Source organism: Microcaecilia unicolor, chromosome 14 (assembly GCF_901765095.1).
Source record: "Microcaecilia unicolor chromosome 14, aMicUni1.1, whole genome shotgun sequence".
NCBI lineage: Eukaryota > Metazoa > Chordata > Amphibia > Gymnophiona > Siphonopidae > Microcaecilia > Microcaecilia unicolor.
The window spans coordinates 38,057,718-38,078,213 of NC_044044.1; the positions used below are offsets into that span (position 1 = coordinate 38,057,718).

A 20,496-nucleotide genomic window follows, 5' to 3' on the forward strand; every position below is an offset into this window, starting at 1 on the left:
TCCAAAAATTCAGAAGAATCCGCAGCCAAGCGGAGAACTCGAACTCCCCACGGGAAAACACAAGTGTAAGTGAGAGTGGGATGTTTGACCACGGAAATTCAAATCCTGGAGACAAGAATCTTAAAAAGCTTGTTTATTGATGAAAAGACTCGACACAACCGTTGTGTTTCGGCCGTCAGGCCTGCATGCTTTTTACGACACTCAATTTGTCTACTAGCAAGCTCATCACCAAAGGTCTTTCTAAAGACCCTTACAACAGATCATCACATCACGTGCTACCTACTGCACATATCAGCTGTTCTTCCTGGCGTCTGAGACTCAATAAATGACACGTTATTGAGGAAGACTCCTGATGCAGGTCTTACGGCCGAAACACAACAGTTGTGTTGAGTCTTTTCATCAATAAACAAGCTTTTTAAGATTCTTGTCTCCAGGATTTGAATTTCCGTGGTCAAACATCCCACTCTCACTTACACTTGGATCATCCAAAAATGCCATCTTCTCTACTAAATCTTGTGTTATGGCAGTGACTGTACGGAGGGGTGGATAAGATTGCAAGCTGGATTTTGGAGTGCTGGTTGATACTAAATGAAAGCAGTTGGAAGTTAGCTTTTTCAGTCAGGAGTTGAGGAATTTGCCAGTACTGCTTTTTTTTTTTTTTAACAATACGGCTTCTTTGGTAGACTGTGCTATTATTGTTCTATTTCTCTGTTGCTATTTTTGGAGAAGTTGATAGGGCAGGTTGCAGTGAGACAGTTATGTGGAAGAGCAGGGATTACTAGACGTATGGCAGGATAGTTGACCTGACATGGTTTCGAAACATTGAGCTCCATTTTGCTTGATTTTCTTTTGACGAGAGTGGAAGGAAAGGATAATGATCTTTTCTTGTTGTTGTTGTTGTTTATTTATAGATATTTCGTTTGATACAGTAATGCGTCAGATTTTACTGAAATGTTTAGATGAGTTGGAAATAGTAGGGGTAATGTTACGGTGGGTCACGTTATTATCCTTAGAATATTTCACCAGGTAGGAGTTGCTGAATTTCTTTGGGAATTTGGACTGTCTTAAAGACTTTGACCCAGCTCCTTGGGACCCTCTTCTTGTGTTGCTTCACTTTCCTGCTCTTGGGTTGTTTTTAAGCCTTTGCTTAGAAGACAGCTGCCCGATTGATTAGTGAGACTAGGTAAATAGATCCTCTCTGGCCTGTTCTGGCTTCCCATTAGACATTGAGAAATATTGAGTGTTTATGTAGATTTTTACAGTTATACATAAGGTATCTTACTGATCTCAACTCTTTGGTATATGAGCACCATGCACAACGTTCCCGTCATTCCTCAACGGCTTGTTGACTGTCCTACCGTTGCAATTCTGTGGAAAGAATCGACTAGGTTGTGTGTGTTTTTGGTACAAAAGACCCCAGTTATGGAACAGTTTGCTTGTGGAATTATGCGTCAAAAAGGATCAGTTAAAATGTTGGAAACGGCATAAGGTTTATCTGTTTTTTCTCTGCCTTCCCATATCTGCCTCCCTCCCAATCTCTGTTGGGCTAGATTCCAATGATTTGGCCTTCAGGAGGAGGCTTAAAGGATGACTTTTTGACACAGGCTGATCAGACACTGGCCTCCATTAGGTGCCCCGGGGTGGTTGTAGGAGCCTGTTGTATAACCTGGGTGGTTAAGGTTCTGTATTAGAAAACTAGTGTAAGCCGGTATCGGTGGGCCTAACATTTAGAGCTTGTGTAAGTGTAGGCCCGTAAATATGGCCGGGATGTGCGTAACTGAGTGTTCCAGCCATGCTCTGCATGTGTGCACTCCCTTGAAAATAGGCACAATGTAAGAAAATTGTATACTCCCTATGAGGAAAGGCTGAAACGGCTAGGGCTCTTCAGCTTGGAGAAAAGACTGCTGAGGGGAGATATGATAGAGGTCTATAAAATAATGAGTGGAGTTGAACGGGTAGATGTGAGGCGTCTGTTCATGCTTTCCAAAAATACTAGGACTAGGGGGCATGCGATGAAGCTACAAAGTAGTAAATTTAAAACGAATCGGAGAAAATATTGCTTCACTCAACTGTAATTAAACTCTGGAATTCGTTGCCAGAGAATGGAGTAAAAGCAGCTAGCTTGGCTGGGTTATAAAGGGTTTGGATAGCTCCCTAAAAGAAAAGTCCATAAGCCATTATTAAAATGGACTTGGGAATATCCACTGCTTATTTCTGGGATAAGCAGCATAAAATGTATTGCACTTTTTTGGGATCTTGCCAGGCACTTGTGACCTGGATTGGCCACCGTTGGAAACAGGATGCTGGGCTTGATAGACTTTCGGTCTGTCTCAATATGACAATGCTTATGTACTTATTTTATTTACTTATAGTCAACTAATTGTTGCGAACAATGATGTAAGAGAAATACAGAAGCAAAGGTGGAAGAGAGAGCTGGACCTGCAACATTTTCGTTTGGGGCTGATGACAGAAGTAGGGGCCAGATTCAGAGATTTCAAGTACACGACTTCCTGGTTCTCAAACTTTTGGTGCAACACCAGTGCGTCCTGACACACTGGTTGAGAACCATTGTGCTAAATGCTTACACGTACCAGTGCCCTTTGGTGTGTAAAGAGTTGGGGGCTCACAGGGGGGAGGTTTAGGGGACCACATTCCTCGATTGTTGGAAGGATAGGGGTGGGGGTGATGTTTCCAGCCTTCCTCCCTCTGTCTTCGTGAAAGAATGTCCCTGTTCTTCCCTGTGCACGTGTGTTACGGATGTCTTTGAGTAAGGGTTGCTGTTCCATCTGTACCCTGGGGTGCTAGGTGTGCTGCTGACACCCCTTCCATCTCTTCTGTTGCTGTGCAGCTGAAACGCTCCGGTTCGCTGTGTCGAGAACCTTTGGGTGAATGTGATTTACCCGAGTACTGTGATGGGGTCTCCTCCTTTTGCCCCCCAAATGTCTTCCTCCAGGATGGACATCCGTGCAAGAGCAGCCAAGCCTTCTGCTACAGTGGAGACTGCAGGACGTATGATTCACAGTGTCAGGTCCTCTGGGGTCCAGGTAAAGGGGAACTGCACGGGGAAGGGAGAAAGGACCAAAGGAAGGAAGGGAGTGAGGCATTGTGAAGAGAAGACCTGGGTAAAGAGTGATATGGAGGGAGTAGGGTTACAGAGAGGACCCTGGTGCAGTGGGGGGAGGCACACAGCTAAGGCAAGTGGAGGAGGGCTAGGATGGGTGGCCTTGGGTGGCAGGGGTCCTGGTTCAGAGAACGTTGGACAGGAGAGAAGGGGTTAAATGGCATGTTTCTGCACAGCTAGGATGTCTCATGGAGGGATCCAGGTGATGGGGCTAACAGCAGGTAGGAGGAGAAGGAGGAAAGTGTGGGGTCCTGCATGGCCCTGTGAACCCCTCCTTCCTGTGCGACACCATATTCCCGGGGACACGAATGTCTTCGTTTTCATTCTGCCTGCTTCTTTTTTTTCCCACCTCTTTATGTGGATTTCCAGGCTCAACTCAGGCTCCTGATGACTGCTTTCGTTTTGTGAACATGAGGGGTGATAAATATGGCAACTGTGGACGGAGCCTGAATGGCACATATGTCCCCTGCAGAGCCCGGTGAGTCCGAGGTCAGCTGGGACTGGGGAGTAACTGTGAAGGCCTGAAGACCTGGGCCTTCACCTGCTTGAGGGAACCTCATGAATGTAACCAACAGTAGGGGAAGGAGGACTATTTATAACATTTTTATACCATTATTGTGGAAACAAATCCATTCAAAATGATTGATTTGTTCGTTGCACTTGTTATACCACTAATTGGCCGAGACCGTAGGCATTAAAGAGGTTTACAAACTAAAAGAAAATAAGAACAGAGGGGAAGCAAGTGGGAAAAAGATATTGAAGAAAATTGTGAAGACATAAAAATATATCGCCATTTTCAGTCCTGACAGTTCAAAGCTGATGACATCCTGAATATTGCAAGCAGAGCCGTGGTGAGGGGAGCTGACACCCGGGGCGGGTCGCTGCTGCGCCCCCCCCCCCCCCCCGGGTGCAGCACGGCGCACCCTCCTCCCACTGGAGCGCACCCCCCCCCCCGGAGCGCATACCTGCGGCGACAGACGGGCGGGAGGGCCGATCCGCCCCGACTGCACGTTGCTGGGGTGTGTCGGCTCCGCGCTGGTTCACTGCTCTCTTTGTCCCGGAACAGGAAGTAACCTGTTCCGGGGCAGAGAGAGCAGTGCACCAGCGCGGAGCCGACACCCCCCAGCGGCGTGCACCCGGGGCGGACCGCCCCCCGCCCCCCCTTCCTACGCCACTGATTGCAAGATGCAGCTTTTCTTACTGAGCAGTGTGTGTGTGGGGGGGGGGGGCAGAGAGATGTCTACTGTGAGACAGACCTTGCATGAAGAGTTTTGGGGAGGGAGTGGGGGGGGGGGGGGGTCAAGGAAATTGTGAATAGCTTTTTCTTCATGGAAGAGTGCATTGCATTCCCTGCAGGCTCCGACACTTTCATCGGACCAACAGAAGAATTATCAAATCAGTTTCTCTGAGCTGTGGATACCCCACAAGATATGTGATAGAGGAACATTTTGCTTCTCTGCCCTAAACCCCCACATTCTCGTCTCTCTGTAGGGATATGAAATGTGGGAAGATTCAGTGCCAGGGAGGGAATGAGCGCCCCCTGCTGGGCTCCAATGCAGAGGTTGTGAACCACAGAGAACGGGCATGCCGCAGCGTACATTTCAACCTCGGTGACGATATCACAGACCCTGCCATGGTGATGTCTGGCACAGCCTGCGGCAGTGGGAAGGTAGAGCCGGTAACTCTTTGCTTGCATAGAGTGGAGGGGAAGTGAGATTCTGTCTGGCCCTGGACTTACGGCTGACCAGATACCCTTACTCCGTAGGTGTGCATTAACCAGAAGTGTCAGAATGTGTCCACATTGGGGGTCCAGGAGTGTCAGAGAAAATGCAGCGGGCATGGGGTAAGAATAATTTGAGGGCGATTCTGTTCTGCAGGGAAGGGTGAGCTTGGTATGCTGTTTTCTCAGTGTTTTCTATTCCTCTTAGGTGTGTAACAGCAACAAGAACTGCCACTGTGACCGAGGCTGGTCTTCTCCGGACTGCAAGGGTTCTGGGTATGGAGGGAGCGTGGACAGTGGGCCGCTGGAACCAGAGACCGGTAGGTGCTCTAGGACTGTCCTCGCACCAGATCAATGCAGAGGTGGAGAGTAGACCCTGGGTCTATCCAGTCCCTGTCCGTAGCAGAGCCTGCCTGTTGTTCTCTGGTTTTCTCTTTACATCTTCTCAGTCAGAGATGAACAAGTGAACACGGTGCAAGGAGGGGTAGAGATCAGTGGCGTTCCGTGCTTGGCTGACACCTGAGGCAGATTGCCGCTGTGCGCACCCCCCACTGGGTGCAGTGCAACACGGCGCCGCCCCCCCTGGCGTCGGCACCCCCCCCCCCCCCGGCGCAGCGCCTCTCACTCCCCCTGACAGTCCCCACCTGCCTATCAGCTGAGCTTCAGCCGGCACCTCCAATCTGCAGCGCTGCTGACTTTAAATGAAGAAAACCGTCTCGTCGTTGGCCCTTCACTCACTGAGTCCCGCCCTCGAGGAAATAGGAAGTTATATCAGAGGGCGGGACTCAGTGAGTAAAGGGCCAACGACGAGACGGTTTTCTTCATTTAAAGTCAGCAGCGCTGCAGATTGGAGGTGCCGGCCGGAGCTCAGCTGGTAGGCAGGTGGGGACTGTCAGGGGGAGTGAGAGGCGCTGCGCCGGGGCGGGGGGGTGGACGGAGCACCCCCCCCACCCGTTGACACCCGGGGCGGACCGCCCCCACCGCTCCGCCCTTGCTACGCCACTGGTAGAGATTGGTGTGAAGGTTAAGCAAGGAGCATATTTTGTGTCTGACACACTGTGTGGGGTGGGGGGGGGGAGCTGTAGGGAAGGCTGCTTGGGGTGGGGGTGCATATTTCTCTTGGCCCCCGGAAGTGAATTGCTTTTCTTTTCAGGCTATCTCCTTGCTGTGTGTGAGGGATTGTCCCTCCTGTTCCCCTGGCCTCTTTAGGTGTGAGGGATTCTCTCTCACTGTCTGTGCATTTTGAATGTTTTGGGGTTTTTTTTGTTTTTTTTGTTGGAGTCACTGGCTGTTGTCTGTGTTATCAGAGGAAATTGTTCTGCTCATGTCTGTCTGTTCTCCCAATTCCTCTGTGCCACTCTTTCATCACTTCCCTTCCTTTCTGTGACACCTTCTCCTCCTTACCTACCACCCACTTTTATCCGTCTGTGTCTCTTTCCGTATCTCTCTTCCATCACTGGTTTTCACTTTTCTCTTTTTCTCTCCCCCCCCCCCCTTGAAGATAGCAGTGCTGTATCCACAGGACTCCTCCTCGTCTTCCTCCTCCTGCTCCCACTGGTTGTACTCCTGGGCATCTGTTACTTTAAGCGCAGCACCCTGAGAAAGGGTCTCTGCAGGTTCAGAAAGGCTTCCAGCTGCCAGTACAGGTACCTGCACCCCACACCTAGAAGCCGCTTGAATGCATCACTAACTTGTCTGATTTCCAGGAATAGAAACCTCTGCACCTGTCTGCAGCCAGAGAAGAGACTGTGTGGCACAGACAATTCAAGGGTTTCGTGATCACTTTTTCACTTGTTTGAACTTCTGGTGGGAGGTGGGGGAACGGACTGCGTTAGGAAGGAAACTGGGATGGTGGTTGGGGATTAAGGTGATGCTAAGAGACCTGGAGAGCTGGGTTCTAATCCCGACCTGACTCTGCTTCTCCTTCAGTGCAGAGCCCGAGACTCGAGTCCAATTCCTTGGTGAAGGCGTCACGGCTGAGGGGAACCGGTAATGTCTGCAAATGTTCCCTGCTTACTGGCGAGAGTGACGGCTCTGGGGACCCGCTGCAGCATTTCTGTGTGACAGACAGAGGAAAAACTCATTCCTCCTCATATCGGCATTTAAGTCCCAAACCCAGGTCCCAAAAGCAACAGGGACTTATGCTACTCAATTTTCTCCTACCCTGAGCGTAACTCTGAGGTAATGTGTGACTCTTACCAGCAGTGAACAGATCCAAGGATTTCACTGCTGAGTCAAGAGGATCCCCCTGAATCACAACATCACCCAGGAACTGAAAGACCTCCCCCAACCAGAAATGCTTCAGTAGCTTATAAAGAGTTTAATTCTGCATTGCTTTCTGCCGCCTGCACCTGTCTATCCTCTTTGCAGACTGAATCAATGAAGCTGTGACAGACAGGTTTCTGCCGATTATATCTGGCTCTAAGGGATGGAACAGTATTCCTCTCTCACTCCCTCTGACGGTGGTGGTGGTGGGGTGGGGGTGAAGGGTTAGAAGAGGGCATTTGGGAGCTTGAGGGGGGAAGGGGACAAGTTTATATACAGTTTTGTCTCTTTAGCAGACCTGGGGCTCACTGTACTGATACAAGGTAGATATTAAGGTGCCCCAGAAAGTTCTAGAAGTATAACAAGCCCTTGCCACAGGAAATTGTTTAAAAAGCTTGTTTTACTGTAAATAACTCCCAGGCCTTTAAATTATCCTTTGTGTGTATGGGGTAAGGGAACAGGTGTCCTCTGCTGCTTGTGCTCAGATTGGCGCCAGACAAAGGGCGGGTGGGTGGAGATAGTCCCTTAGGGTTTCTCCCTTGCTGAATAGCAGTATGTAAGCCAGTGGGGGTAGGAGGTTTCAGGAGGCTGTGGAATTTCTGCAGCTTCTCTGTCAACATCATTTTAGGTTGGCTGAGGCCACGTGCACAGCTGTTCTGGATTATAGGCAGTGGGGTGGGGGGAGCTCATGGGCAGTGCTTTCTGAGAAACGCTAGATGCATGGAGCAGTGCTGTTGGGTGCTTAAAATGAGGTGGTGGGTTGCTTTGCCATAGGCTAGGGGACTTCTTTTGCTACGGGCTCTGCCGTGCTGTTTTGTACTTTTAGGCCAGATCAGTGTTGTTTATTCTTTGGCAGGATTTCTCATACCGAGGCACGAACCATGACCCAGGTACCCCCTGAACGCCCAAGACCCCCTCAGCGGATGCAGAGCACGGAGCTCCAGGTGATGCCAGCCATAACTAAGGTATGAGATGAAGAAGGCACAGGGTGCAGAGGACAGAGGTGGGGGCATGAGATGATAAACCTCTGGCTTCCATGCCTGTATGGTTCATCATCTTTGTCCACCTCTGTAACATCTGGGCAAGATCACAGTGGCCAGTAGCGTTCTGTGGAGTGTACACAATATCACCCTTGGCGCAGGTATTCAGAGTAGGGGCTTCCTTCAGGTCTGCCTGGAAAGATTCTGGGGGATTTTCACTGTAAAGTGTATAGCTGTTCTCCTAGCCTGTGATTCTCATCATGAGTCTCTGCGTGTTTCAGATGTGCTCAGTGCCCCTATAAACCACTAAACCCCCGAAAGTTAGAATCTTGCACATCTGAGTTCAGAAAGGGTCTTCCAATGGTTTAGCATCTCCTGAGTAATCTTCACTGTGGGGCGGGGCATGGAGGGGAGAGTCTCATCCTCTGGACCTCGCTCACATCTGTTCCACATTGGAATACGTTGGGCGTGGAAAAGGTGAAATGAGGATCGTATGGAGGAAGACGTGTGGAAAGGGGAGAGAAAGAAAGGAGGCTGGTTTAGGACTTGTGATCTCCTCCTAGCCCAGCTGAGGCTCTGGCTCTGAGTTGGAGACTGAAGATTGTGAGTTTAGGGTCTGTGGCGAGCTGGATGGAGAAAGTATCTTCACCAGTAGTTGTGGAGGAGGGGGCAGGTTTCATCCTAAGCACCTCCTCCCACTTTTCTGCCTTCTGCATGCTCTCTGCTGCACAGGCCGTCATATAACCCTCCGCATGTGCTCATGAGATGACCATTGTAACAGTAACTGCACATTTTCTCTTCTCTCCTGCCACCTGTCTCTTCCTTCTCACTTTGTTCTGGGCTGGCACCTCTCAGCCTTTCTCTCAAGACTCTGCACGGCCAGACCCACCTTCCAAGCCTCTTCCACCTGATCCGGTCCCAAAGCAGTCACAGGTAACGCAACATTACTGGCAAGGGGCTGGTGGTGGGATGATGAGGGGCAGGTGGGACAGGCAGATAACAGGTAACGTGATCTCCTTAGGATGTAGGGCACAGGTGTCAAACTACAATCCAGTTGGGTTTTCATGAGTATGCTTGAGATGGAAACAGTTCATGCAAATATATCTCATGAATGGTTTTCAGGATATCTCTCGTGAACAATTTGCATGCACAGATTTCATTGTATGGAAATGTATCTTATGCATATTCATGATATACAAGTACCTTTATTGTTAAAACCTGTTCTTAAACTTTCCCCCAACTGTTAACACTTATTACGTGATACTTTACTATCATGTGATATTACATCATAATAACATCTTTAATTATGAATATTTTTGTCTAGGAAACAATTGTCCACAATGGAGAACAATGTACAAAAGTTATAATAGGCACTTCCATGCTTGATCCGATATCCACACTCCCGTTCTCACTCTGGAATCCCGTGGTATTAAAACCCACCGTTCGGTTGTTCGCTCAAAACACAGCAGCCAGACTTATATTTGGAAAAACGAAATTCGAAAGAGCCAAACCCCTACGAGAAAAACTGCACTGGCTCCCAATCAAAGAGCGCATTGAGTTCAAAATCTGCACCCTGGTTCGCAAAATCATTTACGGAGAAGCCCCGGGATACATGACAGACCTCATAGACCTACCAACCAGAAACACATCAAGATCAACACGAACATACCTAAATCTCCATCACCCAAGCTGCAAAGGACTCAAATACAAATCAACCTATGCATCCAGCTTCTCCTATATAAGCACACAACTATGGAATGCATTACCAAAAGCCGTGAAAACAACATATAACCACCTGAAATTCCGGAAATTACTAAAAACTAACTTGTTCAAAAAGGCATATCCAAACGACCAAACTTAAATGCCTTAACCCAACAACACAACAAAACCAAAGATCATACTGGACATAATGGACATTACCTAACTCTTCTTCTTACGACTCCCCAATGTGTCTGTCACACATGAACTTTACCACAACCTCACTTTGTATTTGTTATAACCGGTATTGGCGATCGCCTCTACGGTACCATGTAAGCCGCATTGAGCCTGCCATGAGTGGGAAAGCGTGGGGTACAAATGTAACAACAACAACGAAAAAAAAGATATATCACAAAATTTGTCTTTAAATACTGTGATGTTTCGATGTTGTCTAGTTCCTCAACAAAAATATCCAAAGTCCAAATACTTGAACATAACTCAGATTCAATGTTCTTAATGCTTAGTGTTCGTAATTAACCAATACTCGCTCAAAACCCAACATGGTCCATGTTGTTTTACGCTTCATCAGGGGTTGAGACAGTAAGAACATGTCAAACACCTAATATAATCTAAATGTTGATGGGAAAGAACACATAGCACCTTATCACGCCTTATTAAAAAAAAATCACATACCTTATAAATTCAAACATATTTCACGGACATCAAGCAGTCTGTGCACCAACAATAACGTTCCTTAGCATGAAGCCAACTGTATTCCAAGATGTCAACACATGCATATGGGAGCGTTGGTGTCCTCAGCGAATAAATATTTAATCCTCTCCCCTTACTCAAACAACTGACCAGTCCACTTCCTTGTTACGACCATTGGGTAGTATTGTCTTCCAAAGGGAAATGAAACTCTATTCCTTTCGCATAAGCAACTGGAAATGTCCCCTCCCCGAGACACACTGATACAGCGCCACAGACCATAAATCTGCTAATCGATGGTGGTCTGTTTTCCAATGACCAACCAGAAGAGCCTCCAAACGCCGAACCTGCAAATTTACTCAGATGTTGTGCTATTCTATGTTTCACTTTCCCTTCTGGTGTGCCCCTATATACCGAAGTCCGTAGGGACAGAAAATCCCATAAATCAGTTGATGTGAATTGCAGTCAGTGTGTCCATGTAGACTAAATGTCTTGCCCGCTGTATTGCATTTGGGATAACCATTACCCCCCGTTTCCCAAACATAGTGACAGTATATTCACCCATTACATGCATGATGACCCCCTGCTGTACCCCCTACACCTGAATGCTTCCTGCAGACTGATAATCTCTTACCCAAATCATTACCTCTAGTACATGCAAACTGAGGAATCTATTGAAATTGGACGTAAATAGACAACCTGGTCTGCTGTTCCCTTACTGATGAACATTGTAACCACTCATGTGGGGCATTATGAGCCCTCTTATATGCTTTTCGTATAACCTTCGAGGGGTAAGTTGTGGATAACAGATCCCAGACGGAAGTGCCTGTTATAACTTTTGTACATTGTTCTCCAGAAGAAGATTGTGGACAATGTTTAACTTGTATGAACGTATTGTTTCCTAGACAAAATAGAGATGTCATTATGCTGTAATATATCATTGTGATGAAACAATGGGTTTTGGAGCCTGAAAACTGTATCATTTCATGAAGTGTATTTCTCCTAATTGGCCAGCAGATGGCACTTGTTTTAAAGCTGTTGCAGAAAAAGACTTTCTCTCTTCCAATTTCAGCTTATGGAAAGGCAATCTGCAGTACCATTGGGCAGTTGCTTTCAAAATTGATGCCCTGGGCACTGATTGACCCTGGATTACAAATCTAGCCTGAAGGTACTGGATTTTCCCCATTCTCAGCCAGGGAGTGGAGAGAGAAAGATCTCTTTACTGAGACCCTGTGAGCAGTTATATGATGTAACCTGTGAGCAGCTATATTTCCTGACCTCCTCAGGTACTACCCAGGTAGTAAACAGATGTTTATAATTGATCCATTTTCAGTTACTTGTTATTGCTTGCTGATTTCACCTTTGTCTGTTCACTGTTCAAGTTCTGTGACAATAAACCTTATTTAATTTATTGACTCTGCTGTCCTGGACTGACTACGAATCCTGGTTCATGTTTTTGGGTCTGTGGGTGCTTTCTGGGAACTGTGGCCCCAGTGTCCTAGAAATCACCGAGGAATAATCTGAGAGTGGGAGACTAGCTCAGACGCAAGTAGGACCCAGTTGATGGGTGGAGAGTGCTAGTATAGAGCACGAGCGCAAGTGCAGAGTAACCCCAGATGGGTATTAGGCGTTTCATGACAGTCATATGATAGTAAAGTATCACGTGATAAGTGTTAATATTTGGGGGAAAGTTTAGGAATAGGTTTTAACAATAATTTGTATTCATATTTTTTGGATATCATAGTTATGATATGTAGATAATAATTGATAACTATATTGGAATTAGTGTTACCCTATTTATTGTAATTTTGCAATGCATATTCATGAAGGATATTCTGAAAACCTGACTCGTTTGCAGACCTCTCTGACTGCAGTTTTGACACCCTTGACGTAGGAAAAGAGATGGAGAAATGGCAGGTGGATATTCTGTCCTGTGCGTGAGTGGGGAGAGGTGTTGTGGGAGTCAGTAGGGCAGGTCTGTGAGCAGCTCTTTGCTCAGCGAAGGTTAGTATTGACCTTCTAGCAAGGAAGCTGGTGTTAGTAACACAGATTATACGCTGCTCTAAGAATTTACCCCTCCCCCTCTCCCTGTTCCTCTGTTCTGTACATATAAACACTGCATATGCACATAGACTCCAAAGACAATGTTATGCAGTAACTGCATGGCGCATCCATCCTAACTGCTTAGGATCCCAGCTCTCTTCTCTTCTTGAGTGCTCAGGTAGCCCAGTTCTAGGCGAACGTCTGTCTTGTGCATTGCTCTTGGCTCTCTGCCACTCTGCTGTTCACATTCTCCCTGCTCTGTCTGTCCAGGGCACAGCTTTCGACAGGCCTGCCCCACCCTCAAGACCTTTGCCAGAGGACCCTGTGCCAAGGAAGTCTCAGGTAACAAGACTGGCACGGAGTCGGCTCTGCTCAGTGCTGGTGGTGCTTTGGTGACGGGAGCTTTGTGGTGACAGGGTTGGCTGATGCCATAATGAATGTACTGGTGCTGCCTATTAGACTGGATGCAAGAAACAAGGTGACGTGTTGGCATTTTCTGGCGAGGTTCCTGACTTTGAAAGCCAGTTGTTTGAGATTCCTTCAGCGGTGTTGGCTGACCGAGTCCTCTTGCTGTCTCCGGCAGCCCTTCTGCTGGCCCAGTGAGAGGCCTTGTGGCCCTGCCAAAGTCAAGGGAAGGTGTTTGGGCCACGTGGGGTGAGTGATAAGGAGGGCAACGGCCTGCCTAGTTTTGAATGTTGTTTTCCTTTTACTTCAGCCTCAAGTTCCTGTGAAACCACCTCCCCCAAAGAAGCCTCTGCCCTCGGACCCGCCAACAGAAGAGCGAGAGGAGCTGCTTTCTGCTGTGCCCATATACACTCCTCAAGCAGTGGTGTTCCCTTCCAGGCAAGTGTCCAGTGACTCCACAGGGATGGTCCAAGGAGGAAAGCCAGAAACTGACCACATACTTGCTGGCAGTGCAGACCTGCAATTTCTGCAGACATGGCTCCTAGATAACCATCAGGGTCTGGCTTTCTCACTTGGGTAATGTTTCCAGATACCATGACAGGAGTGAGCGTCATTGATAAGCAGGGTATGCTGGATAAGATCTTGGTTTCTGAAGTGTACTGTGAGAGTTTAACTTAGTAGTTTGCATTGGGCCAGAGAGAGCCTTCAGCTACAGCAGCATCAAATTCCTTTTTCCTTTTTATTTGAATTTTCCAATACAGACATCAAGATAAAAGTTAACAGGAATTGCTTTAATGATGGTGCTCAGTACATGTGGGATAATTTCTGTTTCCTCCTTCCATATTTTTTTTTTATCAGCCGCACCAAAGGCCACTGGGTTTCCCTGCAGAGCAGTGGCGTAGGAAGGGGGGGCGGGAGGGGCGGTCCGCCCCGGGTGCACGTGCTCGGGGGGTGCCGGCCCCGCTGGTTCCCTGCTCCCTCTGCACTTCCGGGGCAGAGAGAGCAGGGAACCAGCGGGGCAGACGCAGCTCCGAGTGCCGTGCACTCGGGGCGGATCGGCCCTCCCGCAGGTAAGAATGCGCTCCGGGAGGGTGCGCCACAGAGGGGGGGTCGTGCCGTGCTGCACCCGGGGGGGGGGGGGGGGGTGCGCAGCGGCGACCTGCCCCGGGTGCCATTAGCCCTTGCTACGGCACTGCTGCAGAGACAGGGAGGAAGTGGTTTTCCTGTGATGGGAGAAACCTCAGCTCAGTTCTGCCTGTGTGTGTGTGTGTGTAAAATGTGTTGTCTTGGCTGTTCTGTCCATCTCCTGGACGTCCCTAACTCCAGCTTCTTTCCGTTTCCTGGTGTTGCTCCGTCACCTTCTGACTTATTTTTTTCCTCTCCGTAGGCCTGCACCCCCTCCGCCTCCAGCCACAGCCACCGGTGGGAACCTCCAGGCACAGCAAGTATAACTGAGGCTGGACACTGTTGTCACACACATGAACTGATGGTGAGGGGGAGATGATACCGCTCTGCTCTTGCAGTCGCTGCATGGGTGTGGTGGGGGAGCATCCTCCACCCTTTGCAGCCATCACTTCAACCTTGCTTCAGTGCCCGTCTCCTGGGGGACAGGATAGGTTCCACCAGTCTAGCATGGGTGAGAAGAGGACGTTGGTTGCCCTTGGCCCGCAGAGTAACAGAGAATGGGGCTAAATAGATCTGGAGCTGAATCCTGTCTCGTATAGACCTGCTTCAGCTGTGCAGAGACAATCATAGGGCAAATGTTGGCTTGATGAAGGGGGAACCAGGAATTTGAGACTTGGAAACCAGAGGGAGCAGAATGTTTTACCGGAACCTGAGGACTGATTTCAGACTCGCTCAAATGCTGCTTCTGTGGATTATGTAAGCAGGGGCCTAGGGCAAAATTAAGGACTGAAGGGCAGATGTGGGGGAGATCTGTTCTGTTATTTATACTGTGGCGAAAGCAGTTCAAGAGGCCATTACAAGTTCAGCACCTTTGTGAGGGAACTTTAAAGCTGCTGTAAACCAATGTGTGTCTGTGTGTATTTCATGGGTTTGCCTATGGCTTTGTAGACTGGAAACTCTTTCACATGTTTCAGGAACAGGAGCAAGTGTAGGTGGTGCTTATACCTGCCTCTTATTGGATATACCAGCAATCCTAAAATAAAGCCGCACTAATTCCGACGTAGCCCGTTCACTGTGAATTGGGCTGTGTTGGCTTTGCCATGTGGCAGCTGCTACCATGGCTTTACTAAACAGGGTAAACGGTTTACAATAAAAAAGGCAAATTAAATTTTAAAAAAATCTTAAGTAGAGGAGTGTGGTAACCGTGTTAGTCCACTCTTAAGGTTATCAATAGAAATCAAACAAAATAAAACATGGAAAAGAAAATAAGATGATACCTTTTTTATTGGACATAACTTAATACATTTCTTGATTAGCTTTCGAAGGTTGCCCTTCTTCGTCAGATCGGAAATAAGCAAATGTGCTAGCTGACAGTGAGAATCCTGAAAGGTAACTTTAAAACCATACAAGAACTTAAGACCTTTGAAGTCAGAATGATTGAATATTTTAACACCCAACAGAAAGGACTTAACAAGGATCTGGGATTCCTAGCCCATTATAAACCATAAAGCTGTATGTCTCTGTTGATCATCCCACCCCTCACCTATCCACACCCATCCTGTTAGAATATCAATGATATGCTTTGATGTCCCCATGCATACCTCCGACCCACCCCCATCCTCCCACCCTGTCAGACTGTCATAGTAATGCTTGAATGTTTTCACTTATATACACTGTCAGCTAGCACATTTGCTTATTTCCGATCTGAGGAAGAAGGGCAACCTTCGAAAGCTAATCAAGAAATGTATTAAGTTATGTCCAATAAAAAAGGTATCATCTTATTTTCTTTTCCATGTTTTGTTTGATTTCTATTGATAAAAAAATATTGAAATGGGATGATACAATAGGACGCCTAGATTTATAATATTGCTCAACATCATTAAAACATTAACCTACTATCCTAAGGTAAGGAAGGGACACTGTGCATGTGCCTGAGGAAAGAGACCTTCCCCTCCTAAACACAGATTCACCGATCAGGGCGAAATGTCTTTGTGAAATAGTATATTTTTAGGGCCTCTCTGAATTTTTCAAGGAAGTTTCCAAGCAGGTAGCCAAGGCACGTTGATTCCAGAGGGTAGGGACGTCAAGCTTGAAGCAAGATGGACAGGCCACATTAAACTTCACTGTAAAGTGAGAAAGAACAACTAAAAGATCAGGGTGAGCTGAGCATAGGGGTCAAAGGAGCCCGCACCACTGAGAAAAGCAGAAATACCAGTATGAAGAACCCGCTCAGCTATTTTTGAAAAACTAAAAAAAAAAACCCAAAAACTTTATACAACATCCGAAAACTGAAAATAAAAAATGGCTCCAATGAATTGGAAATCCTCAAGCACGTCCAGAAATTTCCTCCTCCTTTCGTATATAGTTCTAGACAAATCAAGAATCACCCAAAGTCTAGACCCTAGAAAAATCAATCTCTTTATTATGAAGCAACAATTGCAATATCCAATTTTGATTTTGCTTAAATACAAACACATTTAACAGAGTCTCAAAGATTTTTGTCACCCTCATTCACAGAGAGATCTGTCAAATTTCCAATCAGTCAACTTCCAACTGCTCTTCTCCTGGAGGGGAGATTTCTTCCATCTGGCAAATTTGAGCACTTCCAAAAAGTACATTTTCGAGAAGTCCACAGGGAAGCTGAGGCATATTGATTTTGTAAACTCTCAGTTTTACATTGAATGCTTCCACTCTCTTGAATCAAAGCCTGGGCCCTCTCTGCTCTGACTGTATCAGTCTTCAGTTCATCCAGATCTCTGGTATGAGTTTTTATAGAGGTCTTATACAGGCTGACCTGCATCCAAACACCTCCAACAGTGGCTGAACTTTCTAACACACTTTTAAGTAAAGTTCCTTCCTGGACAGCTAAATTGTCCCAAAGGGCTTCTAAAGTGATGACTGCAGATTAACAATCCCTGAACTACCTGCTCAGTCCTCCCAGCAGGCCCTGCCTATGGATGGCATCTGTGGTCCAACACAATATTCTAGATTATTCTGGAATAACTGTCCCTCTGCTTCTGGACTCCAAACTGTACTGCTAACCCAATTCAACTGTTCCCTTCTTGATGAGGAATCAAGCTTCAGCACCACAGCTTCAGCACCTGGATCTCCCCACACGCCAATCACATTGGGTGGAGAAAGAAGCAGCCGGTCATTAGGACTCATTAAAGTCTTCCTTCTTCCGCGGCAACGCCATACCTCACACCCCACAGTGGAGATTGGTTCCTGAATCACACTAAAGGCTCCACTCGCCACAAAACAGTCCATTGACATTTGGACAGGGTTTAGACTTGCAGAAGATAAGCTCTCAAGCAGCCTTTGTCCTTCTCCATCATTAAATCAAGTTGAACCACAAGCTCAGCAGGAATCATGCTTCTTCTTGGTAGCCATCTTGTACCTCTTCATTACCCACTTTTGATCCTGGAGGTCAAGGTATCCTATAACATACTCCAGAAGTTACCATTACCTTCCATCTCGAAGAAACCAAACACTCTAGGGAGTCTCCACAATCACTATGACCAAAGTAATTTGTGCTCCCTTTAATGGCTTCTAGGGTGCATTTGTTTCTGGCGTGTTGTCCCAGCTCTTCGAGTTTGATTGCACACACCAACATTCTGGTCGTGTGTATGTTTTAGTTGGCCTAATTGTTGTTCCTTGTGACATTACATTGCTTTGCGCACGCATTCCTTGATGCATGACCAGCAAACATTTCTTCTATTTTCCTCGCAGGCCTCACCAACCTATTGGTGTTCCACATAGATGTTGTCTTCTAACCTTGAATTTTCCCACCGATTTGCAGGCTCAATGTGGCTTACATTTGCCGTAATGGCGGTTGCCATTTCCGGGTAACAGGATTACAAATGGTATTGCGTTAAGGTGCAGACATACATGGTAAGATACATGGAACATAACATATATGGAAGAGATCATGGTGTATATATATATACCATGTGCATACATACATGGTAAAGCATATTACATTATGGTATTGCATGAAGGTTTCTGAGTAATAACTTGGATTGTAACGTACATCAGCTTATGCTGATTCATCCTACCACAGCACACGTCTTATTGTAAGGGTATGGGTCATACATTTGACATACTTCCTTTCTGTGATACAACCAAAGGGGTTTACATATTATATACAGTTACCACAGCATACTTCTTGGACTGGAAAGGGTGAGCATACGCTCTACTATGTAATGCCCCTTCAAGTCTTCTGCTTGGGAGTCACCAGCGTGTGTCTGACTCATTCTGTTTGGCCATGGAGAAAGTGAATTACTTACCTGCAATAGGGGTGCTCAGTTGACTGCAGGATAAGTTAGTCACACAAACCCTCCCACCGCCCCTCTAGGGACGAAACTGCCTACAGATGGAGAGTGCAGTAGAGCAGAAACAGGTGGCCTGCAGTTGCTGAGAAAGGCCTTCTAGGAATTGCTGAGTTTTAGAAGAGGTATTCTGTTCATAACATCATTGGAAGATGTTACCAGTGGGTGGCTGACTTATCCTGCATTACAGTCAAGTAACTTATTCTTAACTCCTGGAATAGCATATTAAACCCTGTCTCCCCAGGTGACTTTGCCTGGCAATGGAGGGCTTTGCCCAGTGGGTGGCGCTTTGGCCCTAGGTATGGATGCCTGGCTGAAGCTGAGCTGTGTTTATAACGGAGCTTCTCTTGCTTAGGCAGTTAGGCAGTGCTGGAAGCAAAGGTGGGTTCTGCTGGTCAATGGCGTTCCTGGCCTGGATGGCACCCGGGGCGGAGCGCCAATGCCCCCCTCCCCCCCGCTAGATAACACTTCCACCCCCCCTCCGGCGAAATGACCCCCCCCCCCCCCCCCCCAGGGTGCACGCCGCGTGCCTGCTCCTCCGAGTTCGCTAAACTTCATTCGTTTGCTGCAGCTCCCTCTGCCCCGGAACTGGAAGTAACCTGTTCCGGGGCAGAGGGAACTGCTGCGAACGAGCGAAGTTTAGCGAACTCAGAGGAGGAGGCGTGCGCCGCGGCACCCCCCCAGCGGCTTGCACCCAGGGCGGACCGCCCCCACTGCAACCCCCCCTTGGTACGCCACTGCTGCTGGTCACACGCCACAAAAATATTTTTACCAATAGTAAAGAAATTGAAGTCGGTCTGGGAACGTTCCATCTCTTTCCAAGGCCCTAAGACCTGGAATTCAATCCCAGTAGACCTTTTTGTAAAGCTTTAAAGTCACATTTGTTCTGATTTATTGTAAATTTCTTGATAATTCTGAAATTGTAATTTGAGTCTTAATAAGATATCTTTTTGGTTGAAAACCACTTTGAAGTTATGGTTATAAGTGGTATAGAAGTGTCCATGTACAATACAATAGAATAGAGAGGAAGAAGAGCAGACAGAGGGGACTCAAGGTGCAGAAGAAAGAGGAGATGAAAGAGGTGGAACGTTATTTTGTGGGATTGGGAAAAGGGGGGCTGAGAGGAAAGAGAGGTCATGAGGGAGGGAAGAGACATGAAGGTGACACTAGAAGGAAGTGAGATGAGAGAAGGTAGAGAAACAGTCTATGGATAGTCAAACACGTGAATTAAAGAGAAAAGAAAGAAATGAGAAGACGACGGAAAAAGAATTCATAAAAGAGAAAAAACATGAAGGCAGAGAGGAAGCAAAAGAGAAGACCAAGAACAAGCAGAGACAGAGGATATAAGACAAGCTGGAGACACACAAGTAACGACATGTGTTCTAGGTCAAGGGTGGGGAATAGCTGGGATTTTGCCATTCTCGGTCACTAGGATCCAGAGACAGAGGATATAAGACACGCTGGAGACACACAAGTAACAATTTCTGTACTAGGTCAAGGGTGGGGAATAGCTGGGATTTTGCCATTCTCGGTCACTAGGATCTAGAGACAGAGGATATAAGACAAGCTGGAGACACACAAGTAACGATTTCTGTTCTAGGTCAAGGGTGGGGAATAGCTGGGATTTTGCCATTCTCGGTCACTAGGATCCAGAGACAGAGGATATAAGACAAGCTGGAGACACACAAGTAACGACATGTGTTCTAGGTCAAGGGTGGGGAATAGCTGGGATTTTGCCATTCTCGGTCACTAGGATCCAGAGACAGAGGATATAAGACACGCTGGAGACACACAAGTAACAATTTCTGTACTAGGTCAAGGGTGGGGAATAGCTGGGATTTTGCCATTCTCGGTCACTAGGATCTAGAGACAGAGGATATAAGACAAGCTGGAGACACACAAGTAACGATTTCTGTTCTAGGTCAAGGGTGGGGAATAGCTGGGATTTTGCCATTCTCGATCACTAGGATCCAGAGACAGAGGATATAAGACAAGCTGGAGACACACAAGTAACGATTTCTGTTCTAGGTCAAGGGTGGGGAATAGCTGGGATTTTGCCATTCTCAGTCACTAGGATCCAGAGACAGAGGATATAAGACAAGC

General features: G+C 47.2%; 1 protein-coding gene across 5 annotated transcripts in view; it reads left to right on the forward strand.

Moving 5' to 3' along the window:
* Positions 1-14,969, forward strand: part of ADAM15 (ADAM metallopeptidase domain 15) — a 37,842-nt gene extending 22,873 nt beyond the window's left edge. The window contains exons 14-25 of one of the 5 annotated variants that reach the window (XM_030187128.1): positions 2,849-3,044; positions 3,491-3,599; positions 4,613-4,799; positions 4,887-4,964; positions 5,050-5,161; positions 6,343-6,487; positions 6,771-6,830; positions 7,963-8,071; positions 8,942-9,019; positions 12,806-12,877; positions 13,251-13,378; positions 14,328-14,969. In XM_030187128.1, coding sequence (XP_030042988.1) covers positions 2,849-3,044; positions 3,491-3,599; positions 4,613-4,799; positions 4,887-4,964; positions 5,050-5,161; positions 6,343-6,487; positions 6,771-6,830; positions 7,963-8,071; positions 8,942-9,019; positions 12,806-12,877; positions 13,251-13,378; positions 14,328-14,391 — 1,338 coding nt within the window. In that variant the 3' untranslated portion in view covers positions 14,392-14,969. The remainder of the gene's footprint in view (positions 1-2,848; positions 3,045-3,490; positions 3,600-4,612; positions 4,800-4,886; positions 4,965-5,049; positions 5,162-6,342; positions 6,488-6,770; positions 6,831-7,962; positions 8,072-8,941; positions 9,020-12,805; positions 12,878-13,250; positions 13,379-14,327) is intronic. The other 4 variants (XM_030187129.1, XM_030187131.1, XM_030187130.1 and 1 more) reach the window with 4 other exon arrangements.
* Positions 14,970-20,496: the final 5,527 nt, after the last annotated feature.